This window comes from Chanodichthys erythropterus, chromosome 3 (assembly GCF_024489055.1).
Source record: "Chanodichthys erythropterus isolate Z2021 chromosome 3, ASM2448905v1, whole genome shotgun sequence".
Taxonomy (NCBI): Eukaryota; Metazoa; Chordata; class Actinopteri; order Cypriniformes; family Xenocyprididae; genus Chanodichthys; species Chanodichthys erythropterus.
The window spans coordinates 15,382,977-15,403,928 of NC_090223.1; the positions used below are offsets into that span (position 1 = coordinate 15,382,977).

Genomic DNA, 20,952 nt, shown 5'->3' on the forward strand with positions numbered 1-20,952 from the left:
TAATATTTACTGTATGCGCGTTTTAAAGGTCTCGACTGCAACTAAGCGCCGGTGACTGCTAGTAAGATTTCTGAGGTAAGCTTTAACATTATCATATAGTTACTTAAATGTCCTAACAAAAGCAATTTTTTCTGCCTATGTTATTGTAATACTGGTTTAAAAGCGCGCCACAGTGAAATTTTGCAGGAAGGTCCTAATATCAGCGCACAGGTGGGTTAAGTACTGTAGGGAGGAGAAAAATCATCACATAGTGATTTCTTGCATGTCTCAAACAGCTTCCCCTTCACTGCAGACAGGCTGAAATTGGCTAAATCGTCGATTGCAGTCTTTCTCTCTATGGATCTCAGCATTTTTGGACATAATTTAGGATATGTAAGTATTACAATTTAATCTGGCATAATTTAATTTACAGTTCAGCTGAAATTTTTGAATATGCTATTGACAAAAAGATGTTACTTATATATATATATATATATATATATATATATATATATATATATATATATATATATATATATATATGCTTTTATCTGCCTTGTTAATGTTGCTTTTGCCTTTTGTAGCAGCGACTGATGAGGATTGAGGCTCTGGAACTTAGTAATACACGGTAGCTCCCCAGAGTATACTGGTGTTGATTAACCCCTCTTCCCCTCTATCAGCCCACAAGACAGTAGGAATGCCCCTCCAAGATAACAGAAGTTTTACACTTATTTCTTAAATAGAGTAGAGAATGAATAAAGAAAACAATAGTCATGAAATAAATTCATTGTTTCACTTCTCTTACGATCTCACCAAGAAATGTACAATAAATAAATAAATAAATAAAGTTTTGTTCATTTTATTTTCTTTCAACAATAATACTCTAAAATAGAAAAACAACAACAGTTCTGATAGAATGCTCAAATGGTTCTCAGTTCACTCAAAAGTACATTACAGATGTTTCATTCCACATCGGATATTTTTCAGTTCAGAGTTAAAGTTTTACCTCAATGTTACAAGAATAGCCACCTGTTCAAAAACAGAAAGTCTCTTCATTTTCTTCAAAGACAGGAAAAATAATGTTAAAAAAAGAAAAGAAAAATCAAACAGTCCTCCAATAGCATTCATGACTGCACCATAGATAAAAAAAAGCTCCACAGTCCACAAACGCAAATATAACATTAGAATACAGAAACATTTTTTTTAAATGACCGCACCTGAAGAAATATTATGGCTTACAATATCCAGTTCTGTGGGAATTATGTGGGAAGTTGTTGACATTAAGCCCCCCTGCTGGTACTTCACCTTCATATATGTGTGTCATTTTCAGGCCTAGAAGGCAAATCGTGACACTGACACACATCCTCTAGTCTAGTGGACCAGCGTGTGTATTAGATGCTTTGGCGTGATACTGGGTTGGACAGACAGCTGTGATAATTTTAGAATGTGTGGACCTTTCTGGGAGATGAAGTGCAGAGGGTGACTAAGATTGTGATAAAAGGGATGGAAATGTGTGAATTTCTGATAAATGTTTATAACGCAGGAGAGCAGTTGTGCTTGATATATGGGATACATAGCTGCTAGCGCCTCCTGGTGGTGAAGAAGAAGATCTGCGATGGAGTGAAAACATCTGTCTTGGTTTCTTTTCCTTTATTTATTCCTTTATTCATATAGTATTTTCAGACATAAATTCAAAGTAATCCAAAGTAAAACAATTTAAGTCCACTAATTGTATGGATTTTTAACCAAACAACATACACAATATACATTTCATTAATTAACCCAACAAATAATTGGAAGTTACTTGTGTTGTGTTTGTCTACAATAATTCTGTTGAAATTGGATGCAACTTTTGTTCTGATATTAATTTAACTTACAATGTTTTCACCATTAATTATCATCTCTTACTCTACAACCTTTGCTATACTCATTTACTAACCACTGACATGGCTTTAAAGCTATTGTTATCAATTTGATTGTTACAAGCCTTTACACAACCTCATGTGCTTCATTAGGACCTTCTTTATTTACATGCTAAGAGATGTTTATTTTATAGGGATATGAATAAACCTCAAGAAAAGAATAAGTGAAAGTGAAAATTAACTGAAAATGAGGACAATAATGTGTGTGTTCTTACAGGTTAATGTATAAATCAGTGATTTGATGTTCTCAGATAAATAGGCTAATAGTAGGTAATAGTACACACAGCAGACACTAAATTAAGCTCAAAAAACAATGTATACATGGGATTTGAATATAAGTGGCAGAGTTGGTGCCCAGCAAAATCCCAAATTCATTTCTAGAACTGCAGATTTGCCTTATACATTATTAGGAGGATCGGGCCCTTCCTATCGGAGCAAGCTATACAACTCATCTCATTGTCCAAGCTCTTGTTCTATCCAGACTGGGCTATTGTAATGCTCTCTTAGGTCTTCCAGCATGCACTGCCAAGCCTCTACAACAGATCCAAGCCAAAGAGAGCACACATCACACCTCTCTTCAGGCACGTGCACATAGACATAAAAGGGGGCTTGAGCCCCTGCCCTTTTTCTTCCTCAAGAGAAAGTGCCCTTTTTTCTGGGATGCTTTTTTTAAAAAAATAAATAAATAAATGAATAAATATTCCTGTTTGCGCACAGCTTCCCTGTCAAAAATATGTTTACTGAATAAATAATAATTAAAAAAAATAATAAATACCATATATTAGGTCGGCTTTGTCGAGTTCAGCTGCCCTCCCTCCGCGACACGCCACTGATTCCCGCACACGCGCCACATCCCACCTCATGTTTGCTGCTGGCTGAAATCTTGTGCCAACTATTCCCAGGAAAATACAACTGCTGTCTGGTGATGAGAAGCGAAAAAGAAAAAAAAGCCCTAGATGGATTCATCCCGTGCATTTCTTTCAGGCAGCCTATGTATGTGAAATTTGTGAAACTATTGTGAAACTATTTAAGGGTGAGATTTATTTACATGTTTAATGCCGCGTTAATAGTTTGACCACAAGCAACCCATCTGCCTGATTTGATACTAATGTAATTTATGTCATATAATAATTTCAATTATTTTAATGTGCTATGCACAATATATATTATAATATAATAATAATAAATATAATAATATATAATATAAAAATATATATGTTTTAATTATGGTGGTTAGCTTTAAACGTGGATTTGATCGTGCTGTGCTGTGTTGTGTAACAACAAAAATCACCAGGCTTTTGGCGCCCTCTGCAGGCATTTGTTATAATATATAATTTATTTATAACATTTCAGGGGAAAAAACTCTTGATGTGTTTAAATGTGCAGATCAGCTTGTTTTGGTTAATTTAGAAGAAATCTACAGATGCAAACAGATGAATGGTAGTACGCTTAAAACAAACACCATCTAAATGTCTTTGGTTAGGGTTAAGTTTTCTTTCCATTAGAGTAAAAGACAGCAAAAATTAACCAAAATCTTAAAATTGACCACTACATGAAAGAAGTATTCCAATAACACCAAAAGAATTAAAACGATTTACTGATTTGTGCAAAATAAACAAATTATTAGTGAAACTATGTCCCTCTCCTTTGTGCAGTCATTTATTCAAAATATATAGCTACTTGAAAATAGTAGTGGAGAAAACATGCACACTGTGGCATTATTTCCTTTGATGTTGCTCTTGTGATAAACCAATACTAAAGAAGAACATGGTCTTTGTGTGAACTGATTATTTTGTAGAAATCAAGAATAAAACAATTGTGTGAGTGTGAGGGAATTAAAATAAATTGGTAAGGAAGTCAGAGTTGTCTTAATATATTTAAGGGTTTATTATTTTTTTAAATAAATAATTATATTAAGTGCCCTTTTTCCACTTGAGCCCCTGCCCCCCAAAATGTCTGAGCACGTCTCTGCCTCTCTTCATCAGTTCATTAAATGTAAATGTTTGTGATATGCGTGTCTGAATGACGCACCATTTATTAAAGCTATTTTTTAGCATGTGATCAAAACATGCAGTTAAATAATCAGGAGTGCTCAATTCTCGACAATAATGTAAAGGACATAACGTTTGAGGTTTCCTGGGTCATAAAACACTTCAGGTTTAAGACCAAGCAAAGATCACAAACTATAGATAAAAAAGATAATAGGATAATAGGAGTTTCAGATGAGTTTCAATCATAATGCTTCTATTTTCCTCTGAATTGGTTTACTGAATATCCTTGGACCTTAACTGGATGTGTTTTGATGATGATGTTTTGAAAAAAAGTAATAATGAAAAAGTCTGTATACTGGTAAAGGCTTAAATAATCAATGCGACCCGGACTCACAGTTATAAAAAAAGAAAAAAAAAAAAATCCTCCAGTAACAGTAATAAAATGTCATTCAGAGTTACTTAGTAACAACTTTTCTGGAAATTTTCAAGACTCTCAATAGGGTCATCAAGGTTACTGAACAGCTGATGATAATGAGTAGAATCACTGAAGAACCACATCTGACTTCCAGCCACAGCTTTAGATGAAATCAACTGAAAAGACATTAAGATCTCAGGAGAGGATTAAACAACTCCACAAACATCATTACTTATTACTAACCAGATTGACTTTATTTTGGTCATTTGTATGCAGTTCTTATTGAGAATTAACAGAGGTTTAGATGTTGATGTTGAAAATTTTGGTCACCGTCATTGTGATCAGTGTTTCATTCATTCATTTTTTTATATGTCAATAATTACTTTAATATACGTCCATTTAAGAAAACAAATCTTGCCACGTGTACTGTGCTAGACCAACTGGGACTAGTGCTTGCACTTGGATATTGTTGACCTATTTTTAAATCAGCTGCTTTTTATTGTTCTCTTCATCTGTGAGTTGCATGTGATAAAAACATGCAGATAATTAATCAGGAGTGATCAATTCTCGACATTAATATTAAGGACATGTGTGGTTTCCTGGGTCATAAAACACTTCAGATTTAAGACCAAGCAAAGATCACAGACAATAGATAAAAGTAATAAATGATACTGGAGATGATAATAGGATGCGAGTTAGATATGAGCTTCAACCATAATACTTTTATTTTCCTCTGAATTGCATTTACTGGTATTGAATATTCTGGATTTTAACTGAATCTACACTACATCTTCTCCACTGACATTTCCTTCAGAAATTGTAGAAACAGATTCATCAGTTTCACTTGATCCCAGAATGCATCTGCGTGAACAAGAGTGGTGTGTGGTGCTGCAAAATGACTTGAATAGGAAGCAGTTTCAGCACAGGGATTCATAACTCTGGGTATAATGTGTCGCAGTGATGATGTTATGAAAGAAATAATGAGAAAGTTTGAATTCTGGCAAAGGCATAAATAATCAATGTGACCCAGACTCAAAATGATAAAAAAATGATAAAAAAAATATAAATATATCCTATTATCGTATCCTATTATCATCTCCAGTATCTTTTATTACATTTATCTATAGTTTGTGATCTTTGCTTGGTCTTTAACCTGAAGTGTTTTATGACCCACGAAACCACACATGTCCTTTATAGTAGTGTCGAGAATTGAGCACTCCTGATTAATTATCTGCATGTTTCGATTTCCAGGACTCTCAATTGAGTCATGAAGGTGACTGAAGATATGATCAAAGCAAGCAGTAAAATAGGGTGCAATATGATCATGAAAATCAATAAGCCAAGTTAACAATCAACAAAAGAAACTATCTATTTGTCACAATTTCCTCATTTACTGTAGTTATTTGTATTGCTACATCTGAATTTATAAAGCTTGAGTTTATATACAGTTGCAAGAAAAAGTATGTGAACCACTTACAGAATCTATGAAAATGTGAATAATTTTAACAAAATAAGGGAGATAATACAAAATGCATGTTATTTTTAATTTAGTAATGTACTAAATCTTTTTATTTAGTAATTTTCACAATGAGGACAATTGAGGGACTCAAACACAACTATTTAAAAAAGGTTCAAACATTCACTGATGCTCCAGAAGGAAACATGATGCATTAATAGATGGGGGGTGAAAATGTTTGAATTAAAAGGTAAATTGTACTTAATTTTTCTTCTGGGAAACATGCAAGTATCTTCTGTTGCTTCTGAAGGGCAGTACTAAAATATATATGTATATATATATATATATATATATAGATAGATAAATATATATATATATATATATAAATATATATATTTCAAGCGGAAGAAAAATTTGGACCTCTTCATCCTGTTCAAAAGTTTTCACCCCCCGACTCTTAATACATTGTGTTTCCTTCTGGAGCATCAGTGAATGTTTGAACCTTTTTTAATAGTTGTGTTTGATTCCCTCAGTTGTCCTCAGTGTGAAAAGACGGATCTCAAAATCATTCAGTCACTGTTGGAAAGGGTTCAAAAATGCTAAAGATGGTGGAAAACTGAAGAATCTGCAGAAGCTGGAGAATTTTTCTGAAGAACAGAGCTCAGTTTAACTGTTTAGGACAAACAAGAGACTCAAGAACAACCATCACAAAACACACAAAGAGTCGTGGATCATCCAGGTAACCACACACAGTACTGAGAATCAATGGATCACAAACTTTTGAACGGGGTCATTTTAATAAATTAAGCTATTTTTTGTCTTGTGAACTAAATGCAAACATCTTTTATGTAAAATATCTTATTTAGGACAGTACTAAATAAAAAATAACATGCATTTTGTATGATCCCTCTCATTGTGTTAAAATTTTGCACATTTGCACAGACCACTGCTAGTGGTTCACATACTTTTTCATAATGGTGTTGGTTGAATTCAGTGCTTTAATATTGTCTCAAATCTATGCAGTTCTTAGCAGAAAACTTTCGTTTTTTTAGAATTTTGCTTGATTTGAAATTTCTGAGATTATAAACTCCCATTTCCGTGTTGGTTATCTACAGTAAACAAATGATAACGTGTCTGTGTCTGCTATAAAAACCATGCTCCCATGTTCCTCCTCAACAGATTTCCTGAGTTTCCCTTTGGTTCACACCTTCAACATGCTGACGCTAAAGCTAAGCGGGATCCTTTGTAAGTAATGATTTAGAATCGACTCAACTGACATGATTTCAACTGTTCAATTCAGTGTTTCAGTTTGTTTCTGTTTGACTTTGATTTTCAGTGCTGCTGATCCTGTGCCAACATGGTAAGAACAGCAATTGATTCAACATAATCAAGTACAGATCTACATTATTTTATTTCAAGTAATTGTAATATATAATCTTGTATGTTTCCCCTCTGCAGGTATAGATGCATACGTGATCTGTGAAGGAAGATCTGGGATCCTCAGCTGTAGTGAGTAATTCAGTAGTTTTAATATTTCTCTGCCTAAACAGGACAGAATGAGAGAGTCATGAAGCAGTGGAAGAGAATTTCTTAAACTTTACCACAATTCTCAAGACCACAGTTTTCTTTGTCTTTATATCAGGTCGGGGAACAATAAGGATTATTAGAGCCACCTACGGACGGACCGATCACACAACATGTGCTCATGGGCTTCCAGCTTCTCAGATCTCAAATACGAAATGCAGAACACCAGTCACCATTATAGTTTCCTCTCGGTAAGATTGACAGATAACAGTAAAATGTTTACATTTCATTTTATGTATTTTACAAGAGCAAGGAAAATGTAATTCTTATGTCTATGGTACATTAAAGCTAATCTTACGTACTTATTATTTTCTCTCCATGAATCAGGTGCAATAGAAAAACGAGTTGTGTTGTTTCTGCATCAAACTCACTTTTCTCTAATCCTTGTCCTGGAACTTATAAATACCTGGATGTGACTCATAAATGTGTCTAAGTAAGCCATTTTTTTTTATTATGTACAATTTTTATCCTAAATTTTGAAGTTTAATTGAATTACTAATCTTGACATTCTTTAGCTTTATACAAGCTATGTTGACGATAATAAATAACAATCTTTGTTCCCTTTTGTTTTTACTTTATAAGGTGCGTTGTGAAGACTTCTTGTCAACTAAGTGCTTCAAACCCTGATCCATGTCAGCTGTCAATATCTGGAAGTGACTTACAGCTGTAAATAATATTATTTCTCCAGCCGTATTTTATGTTTTGTGTGTTATATATGAAAATGATCGCTATTATAGATGTTAGATGCTGCTTTATAATATTGTTTTTGGTCTATCCATTCACTCCTCAGCGAAACAATACATTGAAATATGGGGTTCAGAATAAAATAAAAATTTCATAACAAACCTAATTTTACAATAATGGGAAACATCCTGATCCTAAAATGCTTTATTTTTGTAAATGCATGTCATGGCTTTCTTTTGATTTTGAGGTGATTTTCTCTCATAAAAATGTTACACTATTATATCTATGTAAATTACTTTTTTTTTTTAATGACGTTTATCATATTAATGGAAAAGAATCATGTGATCTGGTGAGAAAACAACTCAAATTCTAGTAGAAGAATCTACAAAATGTAAGAGTTTTTCTTTAAAGCTGTTTTGTAACCATTTGTATTGTAAAGAATCACTATAAATAATGTGTAAAGAATGTTGTGAAACTTAAAATATACAATAAAACTATTCTGACTTCAGTTTTATTGACAGCCACACACATACTGTGTTTTGTTTGGTAATGTTAATAAAAAGTCTTCAGTGCAGACTCAACATGTCTGTCTTTTATTTCTTAGTTGAACATGTGTTTTCTTCTTTTTATATCATATGTTATAATACATTTATATTATTTATATTATAATTATTTATATTGTACTCCACACATAACACTTTAACACAGTGCCATCTAGTGGCTTTCTTCCAATCCAATACATCTTTATTGTCAACCAAGGTTGAAATTTGTCTTTGACCACACCAGCGAAACCAAATACACATACAGACACCTACTACAAGACACATAACAACCATCATACTGAATCACATAGCTTTTTGATTAATAAATCCTATCGCAGAAGGATCACAATATTAGTTTTTGCTCTAGGCATTAAAAATCATCTTCCAGAGGGCAAAAAAACTAATTGATCACACAGAGGATGAGTTGGGTCTTTTAATATACACTTCACTTTTCCAACACATCTTGAGGTGTAAACCTCACCCAACTTAACCTGTGGTCTGCCAATGCAATATTAGTAACTCTTGCCAGATTATTTTTCTGCTTGCAGTTAAGATGCCCATACCATGAGGTTAAATTATAGGTCAGCACACTCTCTACCAATGATTGACTCTACCAATGTCCAATATGTTTTGACTTACTCCAAACCTACCGATTCTCCGTATTAGGAATAGACATCGCATACATTTTTTTCAAATTATTATTAGTGTTATCCACAAAACTCAGTTTACTGTCTATATCTGTCCCCCTAGTGAATCTAAGGTACAAATCTTCTCCCTGATTCAAAAGTCCTTTGCCCATTTATTGTCAACAAAGATGCATAAACCACCTCCAACCGGCTTGCATGACTTTTCCTTAACTCTGTCGGCTCTAATGATAGTATATCCATTTAACGTAGGATTCGGCTGATTTTTTTAGCCAAGTTTCTGTTAGGCAAACAAGATTACTCATTCTAAAATCACAATCAAATGCCATATTTGATCCAGTTTGTTGTTAATTGAGCGGACATTAGTCAATGCGATTACCGGCATGTCATCACATCCCCATTTCTTTAAAGAAAACACTGAAAAATAAACTTAATGTTAATTTTATAACACATTTAAACTTGCTCTTATTAAACAGTTAATACAACTTATAAACAAAACAAAACAAAAACAAAAAAAACATTCACATTTCCTCACTGCTATATTTAAAGCAATTTGTTACAGGTTCAATCTGTCAGTCTGTCTGGCTGTATCCCTTGACTTGACAGTTTATCTCCAAGAAACACAAGTTCTTACACACCAAACTAACATTTGTTTTTGTTTAGTTTCAGTCGCTTTGATTTTCTGCAGCACTTTGGTCAGTCTGTTATTATGCTCCTGAAGCGAAGATCCCCAAATTATGTCATCAATGTATGCTCTTACTCCTTCAAGTGCTTCAATGATGTTCTCCATCGCTCTGTGGAATATTTCTGATGCATTTCTTGCTGGATTAAGAACCACAACCTTCATCTGAACCTCGCAAAGAAAGAGCTGCTTGTGGTTGGTGCCAACCCAACACTTCATCACAACTTCCTTCTCCATTCAGCTATAGGTTCATCAACCATAACTCCTTCCAGGACAGCCAGGAAACCTTGGAGTTGTAATTGATGATCAGTTGAACTTCACAGACCACATTGCTAGAACTGCAGATTTGCCTTATTCAACATTAGGAGGATCAGGCCCTTCCTATCGGAGCAAGCTACACAACTCATTGTCCAAGCTCTTGTTCTATCCAGACTGGACTATTGTAATGCTCTCTTATATAGCAGGTCTTCCAGCATGAACTATCAAGCCTCTGCAACAGATCCAGGATGCTGCAGCAAGACTGGTCTTTAACAAGAGCTCACGTCACACCTCTCTTTATCAGTTCACATCAAATTCAAGGCTTTAATGTTTGCCTACAGAACAACCACTGGCTCTGCACCACTTTACCTGAACTCACTACTTCAGACTTATGTGCCCTCCAGAAGCTCCCAAAGAGGCACAAAATCCCTCTCATGGACCTTTACCTCAACCTGAGCTTAGCCATTTTTTGAGAAATTGCTGAAGATGCAATTTTTTGTCAACAATTGCTTTTCTATATGTCCATTTAAGGAAAAAAAAAAGTACATAGCACATGTACTGTGCTAGACCAACTGGGACTAGTACTTGCACTTGCATATTGTTGACCAATTGATGGTTCAATTGCTTCTATTGTTCTCTTCATTTGTAAGTCACTTTAGATCAAGCGTCTGCTGGATGATTAAATGCAAATGTTTGTGATGTGTCTGAATGATGCACCATTTCTTAAAACGACGACAGTTTTTTAGCACGTGATCAAAACATGAAGATAAATAATCAGGAGTGATCAATACTCAACAATAATATAAAAGGACATAACATTTGTGGTTTCCTGGGTCATAAAACACTTCAGGTTTAAGAACAAGATCACAAACTATAGATAACAAAGATAAAAGATACTGGAGATGATAATGGGATGTGAGTTTCATATGAGCTTCAATCATAATGCTTCTATTTTCCTCTGAATTGGTTTACTGGTATTGAATATTCAGGACTTTAACTGAATCTACACTGTCTTCTCAACTGACATTTTCTTCAGAAATTGTAGAAACAGATTCATCAGTTTCACTTGATCCCAGAATGCATCTGCGTGAACAAGAGTGGTGTGGTGCTGCAAAATGACTATTGAATAGGAAGCAGCCTCAGCACAGGGAGTCACAACTCTGGGTATAATGTGTCGTAGTGAAGCTGTTTTGAAAGAAATAATGAGAAAGTTTGTATTCTGGCAAAGGCATAAATAATCAATGTGAACCAGATTCAAAGTTATAAAACAAAGTTCCTCCAGTAACATTAATAGAATGTAATTCAGAGTTACTTGGTCTTTAGTAATGTTCACAAAATGTTAGCACAAAAACATTATTTGTGATCCCACAACAGGAACAACTTTTCTGGAAATTTTCAGGACTCTCAATCATGAAGGTGACTGAACATTTGATCAAAACAAGCAGTAAAATAGGGTGCAATATGATCATGAAAATCAATAAGCCAACTTAACAATCAACAAAAGAAATCATCTATTTGTCACCATTTCCTCATTTACTGTAGTTATTTTTATTGCTGCATCTGAATTTATAAAGCTTGTTTTGAAATTTCTGAGATAATAAACTCCCATTTCCGCATTGGTTATCTACAGTAAACAAATGATAACGCGTCTGTGTCTGCTATAAAAACCATGCTCCCATGTTCCTCCTCAAGAGATTTCCTGAGTTTCCTTTGGTTCACACCTTCAACATGCTGACGCTAAAGCTAAGCGGGATCCTTTGTAAGTAATGATTTAGATTCGACTCAACTGACATGATTTCAACTGTTCAATTCAGTGTTTCAGTTTGTTTCTGTTTGACTTTGATTTTCAGTGCTGCTGATCCTGTGCCAACATGGTAAGAATGGCAATCGATTAAACATGTTCAAGTACAGAACTAAATTATTTATTTCAAGTAATTGTAAATATATCATCTTGCATGTTTCCCCTCTGCAGGTATAGATGCATATGTGATCTGTCAAGGAAGATCTGGGATCCTCAGCTGTAGTGAGTAATTCAGTAGTTTTAATATTTCTCTGCCTAAATAGGACAGAATTAGAGAGTCATGAAGCAGTGGAAGAAAATTTCAACCATATGATCTTAAACTTTACCACAATTCTCAAGACCACAATTTTTTTTGTTTTGTTTTTTTACGTGTATCAGATTCTGGATCAATAAGGATTATTGAAGCCACCTATGGACGGAGCGATAACACAACATGTGCTTATCGGAAACCAGCTTCTCAGATCTCAAATACGAACTGCAGAGCACCAGTCACCAATATAGTTTCCTCTCGGTAAGATTGACAGTAAAATGTTTACATTTCATTTTATGTATTTTACAAGAGCAAGAAAAATGTAATTCTTATGTCTATGGTACATTAAAGCTATTCTTACATACTTATTATTTTCTCTTCAGGTGCAATAGAAAAAAGAGATGTGCTGTTTCTGCATCAAACATTCATTTCTCTAATCCTTGTGTTGGAACTTATAAATACCTGGATGTGACTTATACATGTCCGACATGAAGTAAGCCATTTGTTTTATTATGTACAATTTTCATCCTGAATTTTGAAGTTTAATTGACCGGTAGCACTTTATTTTACAGTACGTGTACTTTCCTGGTACATATATAGTAATTATGTTGTACATACAGGGAAAAGAGTGGTAACACAAGGTACTTACCTGACATGTATGTACATGGGAACTAATAAGAAACACTGCTGTACTTTCCAATGGTACATACATGGTAACTACTTTGTAACTATGACAAGTGTCGGGTAATAACAGGTGCTTACTTATAGTGTCCGTATATGCTAACTAACAGACACATACTAATGGTATGTACATGGTAACTATGTTGTACTTATGGACAATTGTCAGTAATAACAGGCACTTACTAGTGGAATATACATGGTAACTATGATATACTCACGGACAAGTGTGGACACAAATAACAGACACTTACTTAACTACTGTGAAACAAATGTGCTTACCAAAATGATACACTGCAGTAACTATACAGCACTTCATAGTGTTAATACTTATCAAGTAGTCCTTTTAAGCAAGGCTTTTGACACATGACAACTGAGTATACCAAGTACAGTAGTGTTACTGATCTGTATGTATGTCATCAAAATACCCCTATTAAGTGAATTATTGTCCTGTAAAGATTAGGCAAGTTGAACCGCAAAAGTATATCATCCAGTACTCAAGAAGTATCTTGCATGCTTATACCTCACCCTAAGTAATGTGTAATTTACACATTAACTAACTGGTATATTCACTAGTACATTCATAATAAGTACATGGAAATATGACTGTAAAATAAAGTGAACCCTTGTACATAAACCTTACATAGGAATTACCAGCTCTTTAACCTTTGCAATAATAAGCTTAAGCATTTTAAACAATTAGTAAGTACAGTAATGTGTCTTACAAGTTACCATAAATAAGTGCTTGTTATTACCCACACTTGTCTGTAAGTACAAAATATTTACCATGTACGTACCATTAGTAAGTACAGTAATGTGTCTGTTAGTTAGCATATACGGACACTATAAGTAAGCACCTGTTATTACCCGACACTTGTCATAGTTACAAAGTAGTTACCATGTATGTACCATTGGAAAGTACAGCAGTGTTTCTTATTAGTTCCCATGTACATACATGTCAGGTAAGTACCTTGTGTTACCACTCTTTTACCTGTATGTACAACATAATTACTATATATGTACCAGGAAAGTACACGTACTGTAAAGTAAAGTGCTACCAATTGACCTATTAATCATAATATTATTTCGCTTTATACAAGCTATGTTGACGATAATAAATAATAATCTGTTCCCTTTTGTTTTTACTTTATAAGGTGCATTGCGAAGACTTCTTGTCAACTAAGTGCTTCAAACTCTGATCCATGTCAGCTGTCAATATCTGGAAGTGACTTACAGCTGTAAATAATATTATTTGTCCAGCCGTATTTTATGTTTTATGTGTTATAAATGAAAATGATCGCTATTATAGATGTTAGATGCTGGTATAATATTGTTTTTGGTCTATCCATTCACTCCTCAGCGAAACAATACATTGAAATATGGGGTTCAGAATAAAATTAAAATTTCATACTTCCATATTTATTTTGGAAAGCTTTAATAATCATGTATCAACAAATGTGAATAATGGGAAACATCCTGGTCCTAAAATGCTTTATTTTTGTAAATGCATATCATGGCTTTCTTTTGATTTTGAGGTGATTTTCTCTCATAAAAATGTTAGACACCATTATATCTATGTAAATGTATGATATATTAATGGAAAACAATCATGTGATCTGGTGAGAAAACACTTTTTTTTGTTTTGTTTTTTTGTTCTTTAATATTTTCTTTAAAGATGTTTTGTAACCATTTGTATTGTAAAGAATCACTATAAATAATGTGTAAATAATGTCTTAAAACTTTTAAATATAGGATAAAACTATTCTGACTTCAGTTTTATTGACAGCCACACACATACTGTTTTGTTTGGTAATGTTAATAAAAAGTCTTCAGTGCAGTCACAACATGTCTGTCTTTTATTTCTTACTTAAACCTGTGTTTTCTTCTTTTTATATCATATATTATAATACATTTATATTATAATTATATTATTTATATTGTACTCCACACATAACACTTTAACACAGTGCCATCTATTGGCTTTCTTAAGAAACAACAATCTGATATCATCACATTAACTTTCTTTAAAGAAAATAAACTTCATGTTATTATACAGCACATTTAAACCTGCACTTATTAAACAGTTAATACAACTTATAAACTAAACTAAACTAAACTCCTCACTGCTATATTTAAAGCTATTTCTTACAGGTTCAATCTATCAGGTCTTTTAATGTGTCTTGTAGATCTTCTAAGTGTGACTGTTTGATGTTTGAGTGTCTGTGTGTGAATCAGTTTTGCAGTCAGTTGTTTTGGACAAGGATGTTGAATCAGACTCAGCATTGCTTTGATTAAAGTCTTTCACTTCTTTCTCAGTCTTTAGCAGATCATGTCTGTTACGTCTGAAGATTTGTCCATCATCTGTTTTCACAGTATAAGATCTTGGAGCCACTTCTTTAATAACTGTAGCTTTTTTGCTCCAGTTCTCATCACTTCTGATTCTGACAACGTCATCCATCACCAGTAGCTGCAGATGTTTTGCAGTTCTGTCATAGAAGAACTTTTGTTTTTTCTTTCAATTGCTTGAGTTTCTGCTTCATTTTCACATGCCCTTTTTGTTTTGAACAAGATGGCAGTGTGGTGTGAAGTTTCTGATTCGTCTCAGCTGGAGCTACACCACACTCTAATGGAGAGGTTCTGTAATTGAGCAAAGCAAGGTATGGATCAGACTTGCTGTCAGCAGCCTTTTTCAGAAGTTGTCTGAGAATATGAACACCTTTCTCAGCATTGCCATTTGACTGAGCATACTCTGGACTATCTAGAAGTGACATGCTTGAAGCCATATTGCTCTGAAAACTCTTGCCACTCTTTGCTGCTGAAGCATGGGCCATTGTCACTGATGACAGTCTGTGAAATGCCATGTCTTGCAAAAATTGACTTTGCATGTGTAATTATGCACTTTGTGGACATGCTAGATAGTAAAGCCAATTCAGGGTGTTACGAATTCCACAAACACAGGGGCGGATCTACCGGGGTGGCAACTGCCACCCTAAGAAAAAGCTTTGCCACCCCATCTGCCACCCCAAAATTATCAGAGAATAAAATATAAATGTTAGCAGTGTTTCAAGTACTACTGCTTTTCAGCAGCGGCGCTTCAATGTGACGACATAAAAAAGACAGCGTATTGCAAAATAATGGCAAGAAAACACATCTTTCAATAAACTGCATGATGGTTGCACGCGCATGCAGCGCGCCTACATTTTTCAACTTAATTCTTGGACAGCCTGCTTCAGTAAAATGGTGATAATGTAAATAGTACAACTCAAATTATTTATAAATCATTGTATTTTAATGTAAATGTGTGTACATATATCTGTAAATATGCCAGAATAACTATAATAGGACAGTTTCAAGTTCAATCTACATAATTACCAAAAAATAATAATAATTGTACAGACACATGCACACACTATGACCAATTACATACCTCTGAGATTGCGCTTTAGCAAAAGTGTCAAAATACTCCAAGAAGAAGCATCCATGCCATAGCAGTGAGGCTGTTTGCATGACCACAACACAAATTCCTGAGCCGGGTGAATTTCAAGCTGTGAGGAAAGGCAAACATGAATCAATATTAAAGTTATGTTAAAGAGTAAAAATCACGGATTTTTTTTAAAACATTTAGTAGTTTTGATCAGGACTGAGGTTGATTAACAGATTTGTGCAAAAAAAAAAATTTGAAAAAATATTTATCTGATACATTTTTACAGCAGTTTAATTTAGTGGATGTTTTCATCCACGAACATAACGAAAGGGTAGTGAATTTGAACAATGCACAAGGGTTAATATATGTCAATATATTTATTTAATATGAAATTTTTATATATGTTATAAACATATATCAACATATATGTATATATGTGATAGCAATATATTGTCATATATTTTGCATATATGACAATGTCACTTGCGATATAGGGACATATATGTCATATATTACATTTCCGTATGGGAAGAAAATAAAAGGATGGCTTCAAGTCAGTGGGTCGGCCAAAACAACAAACAAAAGATGGGGTTATACCTAATTTTAAAGATCTTCCCTGAAAAAAAAAAAAAAAAACATTTACCGGCCTATAACGCTAACAATTTGTACTCCACACCAGGATTTACTTTAAAAGCTAATCCAGCTGCGTCACACACACTCGGCTGGTACAACAACAGGAAGCAGCAGATGGAGCTCATCGAGCAGTCTTCCCTCCAAGCTTTTATCCACTGAACGATTCCCGGCTCCACCCACATAAACAGCTGTGTTCACAACAATTAGCACGGAGCAACAGGAGGAGAGCGAGAGAGAAAGAGAGAGCACTTCACACACAACTTTTGCACCACACAACAATGTTACACGATATAAGTAAACACTCAGTGACAAACAGACACGTAACAAAGGTAATTTGAGTAGTAGTCGATCACCACTAGATAATTATTCATGTGAATTACCATCTTCACATGAATCTCACCATCTCCTTCTGTTGAACTCTCACTGTTTCTTATGGGTGCTTGAGAGGGTATCTGCCAGCACTAAGTATTAGCCAGGCGTATACACCAAATCGAAATCGTAACTCTGCAATTTCATCACTAGTCTTCATTTCATTCAGATTCTTTTTTACTATTGCAATTAGTGGACAATGATCAGTTTCTGCAGTGAAGGTGGGAAGACCGTTAACATAGTTATGAAATTTCTCCAGCCCAAAGACTAATCCTAAGCACTCCTTCTCGATTTGTGCATATCGACACTCAGAATCAGCCATGGATCTGCTTGCTAATGCTACTGTCTTCCAGATCTCGTCATCAGCTTGCAATAAAACTGCACCAAAGCCATTCTTGGAGGCATCTGTGGACAAAGAATTGCAATATGGGCGCAGAGGTCAACGCTAATTTCAACTGCTGTCTGTGGGACTTTTCATTTCTAGAATGGCATTGATCTTCTCGCTGTCTGGCTGTATTCCTTGACTGGACAGTTTTTGTCCAAGAAACAAAAGTTCTTGCACACCAAACGGACATCTGTTTTTGTTTTGTTTGCTGATTTTCTGCAGCACTTTGGTCTGTTATTATGCTCCTGAAGCAAAGATCCCCATATGATGTCATCAGTGTATGCTCTTACTCCTTCAAGTTGTTTAATGATGTTCTCCAACAATTACTTTACGATATGTCTATTAAAAAAAAATAAAAAAAATAAAAAAAGAAAAGTACAAAGCACATGTACTGTGCTAGACCAACTGGACTTGCATATTGTTGCCCATTTGATGGTTCAATTGCTTCTATTCTCTTCATTTGTAAGTCGCTTTAGATAAAAGCGTCTGCTGAATGATTAAATGTAAATGTTTGTGATATGCGTGTCTGAATGATGCACCATTTCTTAAAACAACAAAAACATTTTTAGCATGTGATCAAAACATGCAGATAAGTAATCAGGAGTGATCAATTCTCGACAATAATATAAAAGGACATAACATTTGTGGTTTCCTGGGTCATAAAACACTTCAGGTTTAAGACCAAGTTCACAAACTATAGATAACAAAGATATACTGGAGATGATAATGGGATGTGAGTTTCATATGAGCTTCAATCATAATGCTTCTATTTTCCTGGTATTGAATATCCTTGGACCTTAACTGAATCTACTGTCTTCTCCACTGACATTTTTTTTTTTTTTTCAGAAATTGTAGAAACAGATTCATCAGTTTCACTTGATCCCAGAATGCATCTGCGTGAACAAGAGTGGTGTGGTGCTGCAAAATGACTATTGAATAGTAAGCAGCCTCAGCTCAGGGAGTCATAACTCTGGGTATAATGTGTCGTAGTGAAGCTGTTTTGAAAGAAATAATGAGAAAGTTTGTATTCTGGCAAAGGCATAAATAATCAATGTGAGCCAGATTCAAAGTTATAAAACAAAGTTCCTCCCGTAACATTAATATAATGTCATTCAGAGTTACTTGGTCTTTAGTAATGTTCCCAAAATGTTAGCACAAAAACCTTATTTGTGATCCCACAACAGGAAAAACTTTAACGGAAATTTCCAGGACTTTCAATTGAGTCATGAAGGTGACTGAACATTTGATCAAAACAAGCAGTAAAATAAGGTGCGATTTAATCATAAAAATCAATAAGCCAAGTTAGCAATCAACAAAATAAATCATCTATTTGTCACAATTTCCTCATTTACTGTAGTTATTTGTATTGCTAAATCTGAATTTATAAAGCTTGAGTTTAAGGTTTTTATTTACAGTTGCACGAAAAAGTATGTGAACCACTTGCAGAATCTATGAAAATGTTAATAATTTTAACAAAATAAGGGAGATAATACAAAATGCAAGTTATTTTTTATTTAGTAATGCACTAAATATTTTTTATTTTGTAATTTTCACACTGAGGACAATTGAGGGACTCAAACTCAACTTTTAAAAAAGTTGATCATTCACTGATGCTCCAGAAGGAAACACGTGAAAACTTTTGAATTCAAATATCAAGGTAAATTGTATTTATTTTTCTTCCAGGAAACATGCAAGTATCTTCTGTTGCTTCCGAAGGGCAGTACTAAATGGGAAAAATAATAAATAAATAATGATATTCAAGCGGAATAAGACAAAATATGCAAAAGATGCTGGAAAACTGAAGAATTTTTGGGACCTGGATGATTTTTCTGAAGAACAGAGCTCAGTTTAACTGTTAAGAACAAACAAGAGACTCAAGAACAACCATCACAAAACAAAAAAACAGTCATAAATCATCAGGTAATCACACACAGTACTGAGAATCAATGGTTCACATACTTATGACTGGGTTATTTTAATAAATTCAGCTATTTTGTTTTCTTGTGAATTATATGTACTGTAAACATCTTTTATGTAAAATATCTTACTCAGGACAGTACTAAACAAAAAATAACATGCACTTTGTATGACCTCTCTCATTTTGTTACAATTCTGCACATTTGCACAGATTCTGCTAGTGGTTTTTCTTACTTTTTCTAGCAACTGTATAATGGTGTTGATGGAATTCAGCGCTTTAATATTGCAGCAAATCCATGCAGTTGTTATCAGAAAAATAGTTTTTTTTTTTAGAATCTTGCTTGTTTTGAAATTTCTGAAATAATAAACTCTCATTTCCGCATTGGTTATCTACAGTAAACAAATGATAATGCATCTGTGTCTGCTATAAAAACCATGCTCCCATGTTCCTCTTCAAGAGATTTCCTGAGTTTCCCTTTGGTTCACACCTTCAACATGCTGACGCTAAAGCTAAGCGGGATCCTTTGTAAGTAATGATTCAGAATCGACTCAACTGACATGATTTCAACTGTTCAATTCAGTGTTTCAGTTTGTTTCTGTTTGACTTTGATTTTCAGTGCTGCTGATCCTGTGCCAACATGGTAAGAAGAATGGCAATCGATTAAACATGTTCAAGTGGGTTAGGCTTACATTATTTTATTTCAAGTAATTGTAATATATCATCTTGCATGTTTCCCCTCTGCAGGTATAGATGCATCTGTGATCTGTGAACATAGATTTGGGACCCTCAGATGTAGTGAGTAATTCAGTAGTTTTTAAGTTATATTTCTCTGTCTAAACAGGACAGAATGAGAGAGTCATGAGGCAGTGGAAGAGAATTTCAACCATATGATCTTAAACTTTACCACAATTCTCAAGACCACAATTTTCTTTTTTTTTTTTTCTTTTTTTTACGTGTATCAGGTCGGGGATCAATAAGGATTATTAGAGCCACCTATGGACGGAGCGATCGCAGAACATGTTCTTATGGGCTTCCAGCTTTTTCCACCACAAATACGAACTGCAGAGCACCAGTCACCGAAATAATTTCATCTCAGTAAGATTGACAGATAACAGTAAAATGTTTACATTTCATTTTATGTATTTTACAAGAGCAAGGAAAATGTCATTCTTATGTCTTCAGTACATTAAAGCTAATCTTAAGTACTTATTATTTTCTGTCCATGAATCAGGTGCCATAGAAAAACGAGATGTGTTGTTTTTGCATCAAACATTCATTTCTCTGATCCTTGTGTTGGAACTTACAAATACCTGGACGTGACTTATACATGTCAGTGA

At 34.2% G+C, this 20,952-nt stretch overlaps 2 protein-coding genes across 2 annotated transcripts; both read left to right on the forward strand.

Moving 5' to 3' along the window:
* The first annotated feature begins 6,892 nt into the window (after positions 1 to 6,892).
* LOC137017157 (L-rhamnose-binding lectin CSL3-like) lies at positions 6,893 to 8,602 on the forward strand. Its single transcript, XM_067381134.1, has 6 exons — positions 6,893 to 7,008; positions 7,100 to 7,123; positions 7,222 to 7,272; positions 7,406 to 7,538; positions 7,675 to 7,780; positions 7,930 to 8,602. Exons 1-5 carry the CDS (start codon positions 6,918 to 6,920, stop codon positions 7,778 to 7,780), a joined length of 405 nt encoding a protein of 134 aa, XP_067237235.1. The 5' UTR covers positions 6,893 to 6,917; the 3' UTR covers positions 7,930 to 8,602.
* Positions 8,603 to 11,819: 3,217 nt separating this feature from the next.
* On the forward strand, positions 11,820 to 20,952 carry LOC137003698 (L-rhamnose-binding lectin CSL3-like). The gene is made up of 10 exons (XM_067363953.1): positions 11,820 to 11,916; positions 12,008 to 12,031; positions 12,130 to 12,180; positions 12,337 to 12,469; positions 12,592 to 12,697; positions 20,023 to 20,140; positions 20,232 to 20,255; positions 20,360 to 20,410; positions 20,578 to 20,710; positions 20,847 to 20,952. The coding sequence occupies exons 1-10, from the start codon at positions 11,835 to 11,837 to the stop codon at positions 20,950 to 20,952; spliced, it is 828 nt and encodes a 275-aa protein (XP_067220054.1). The 5' UTR covers positions 11,820 to 11,834.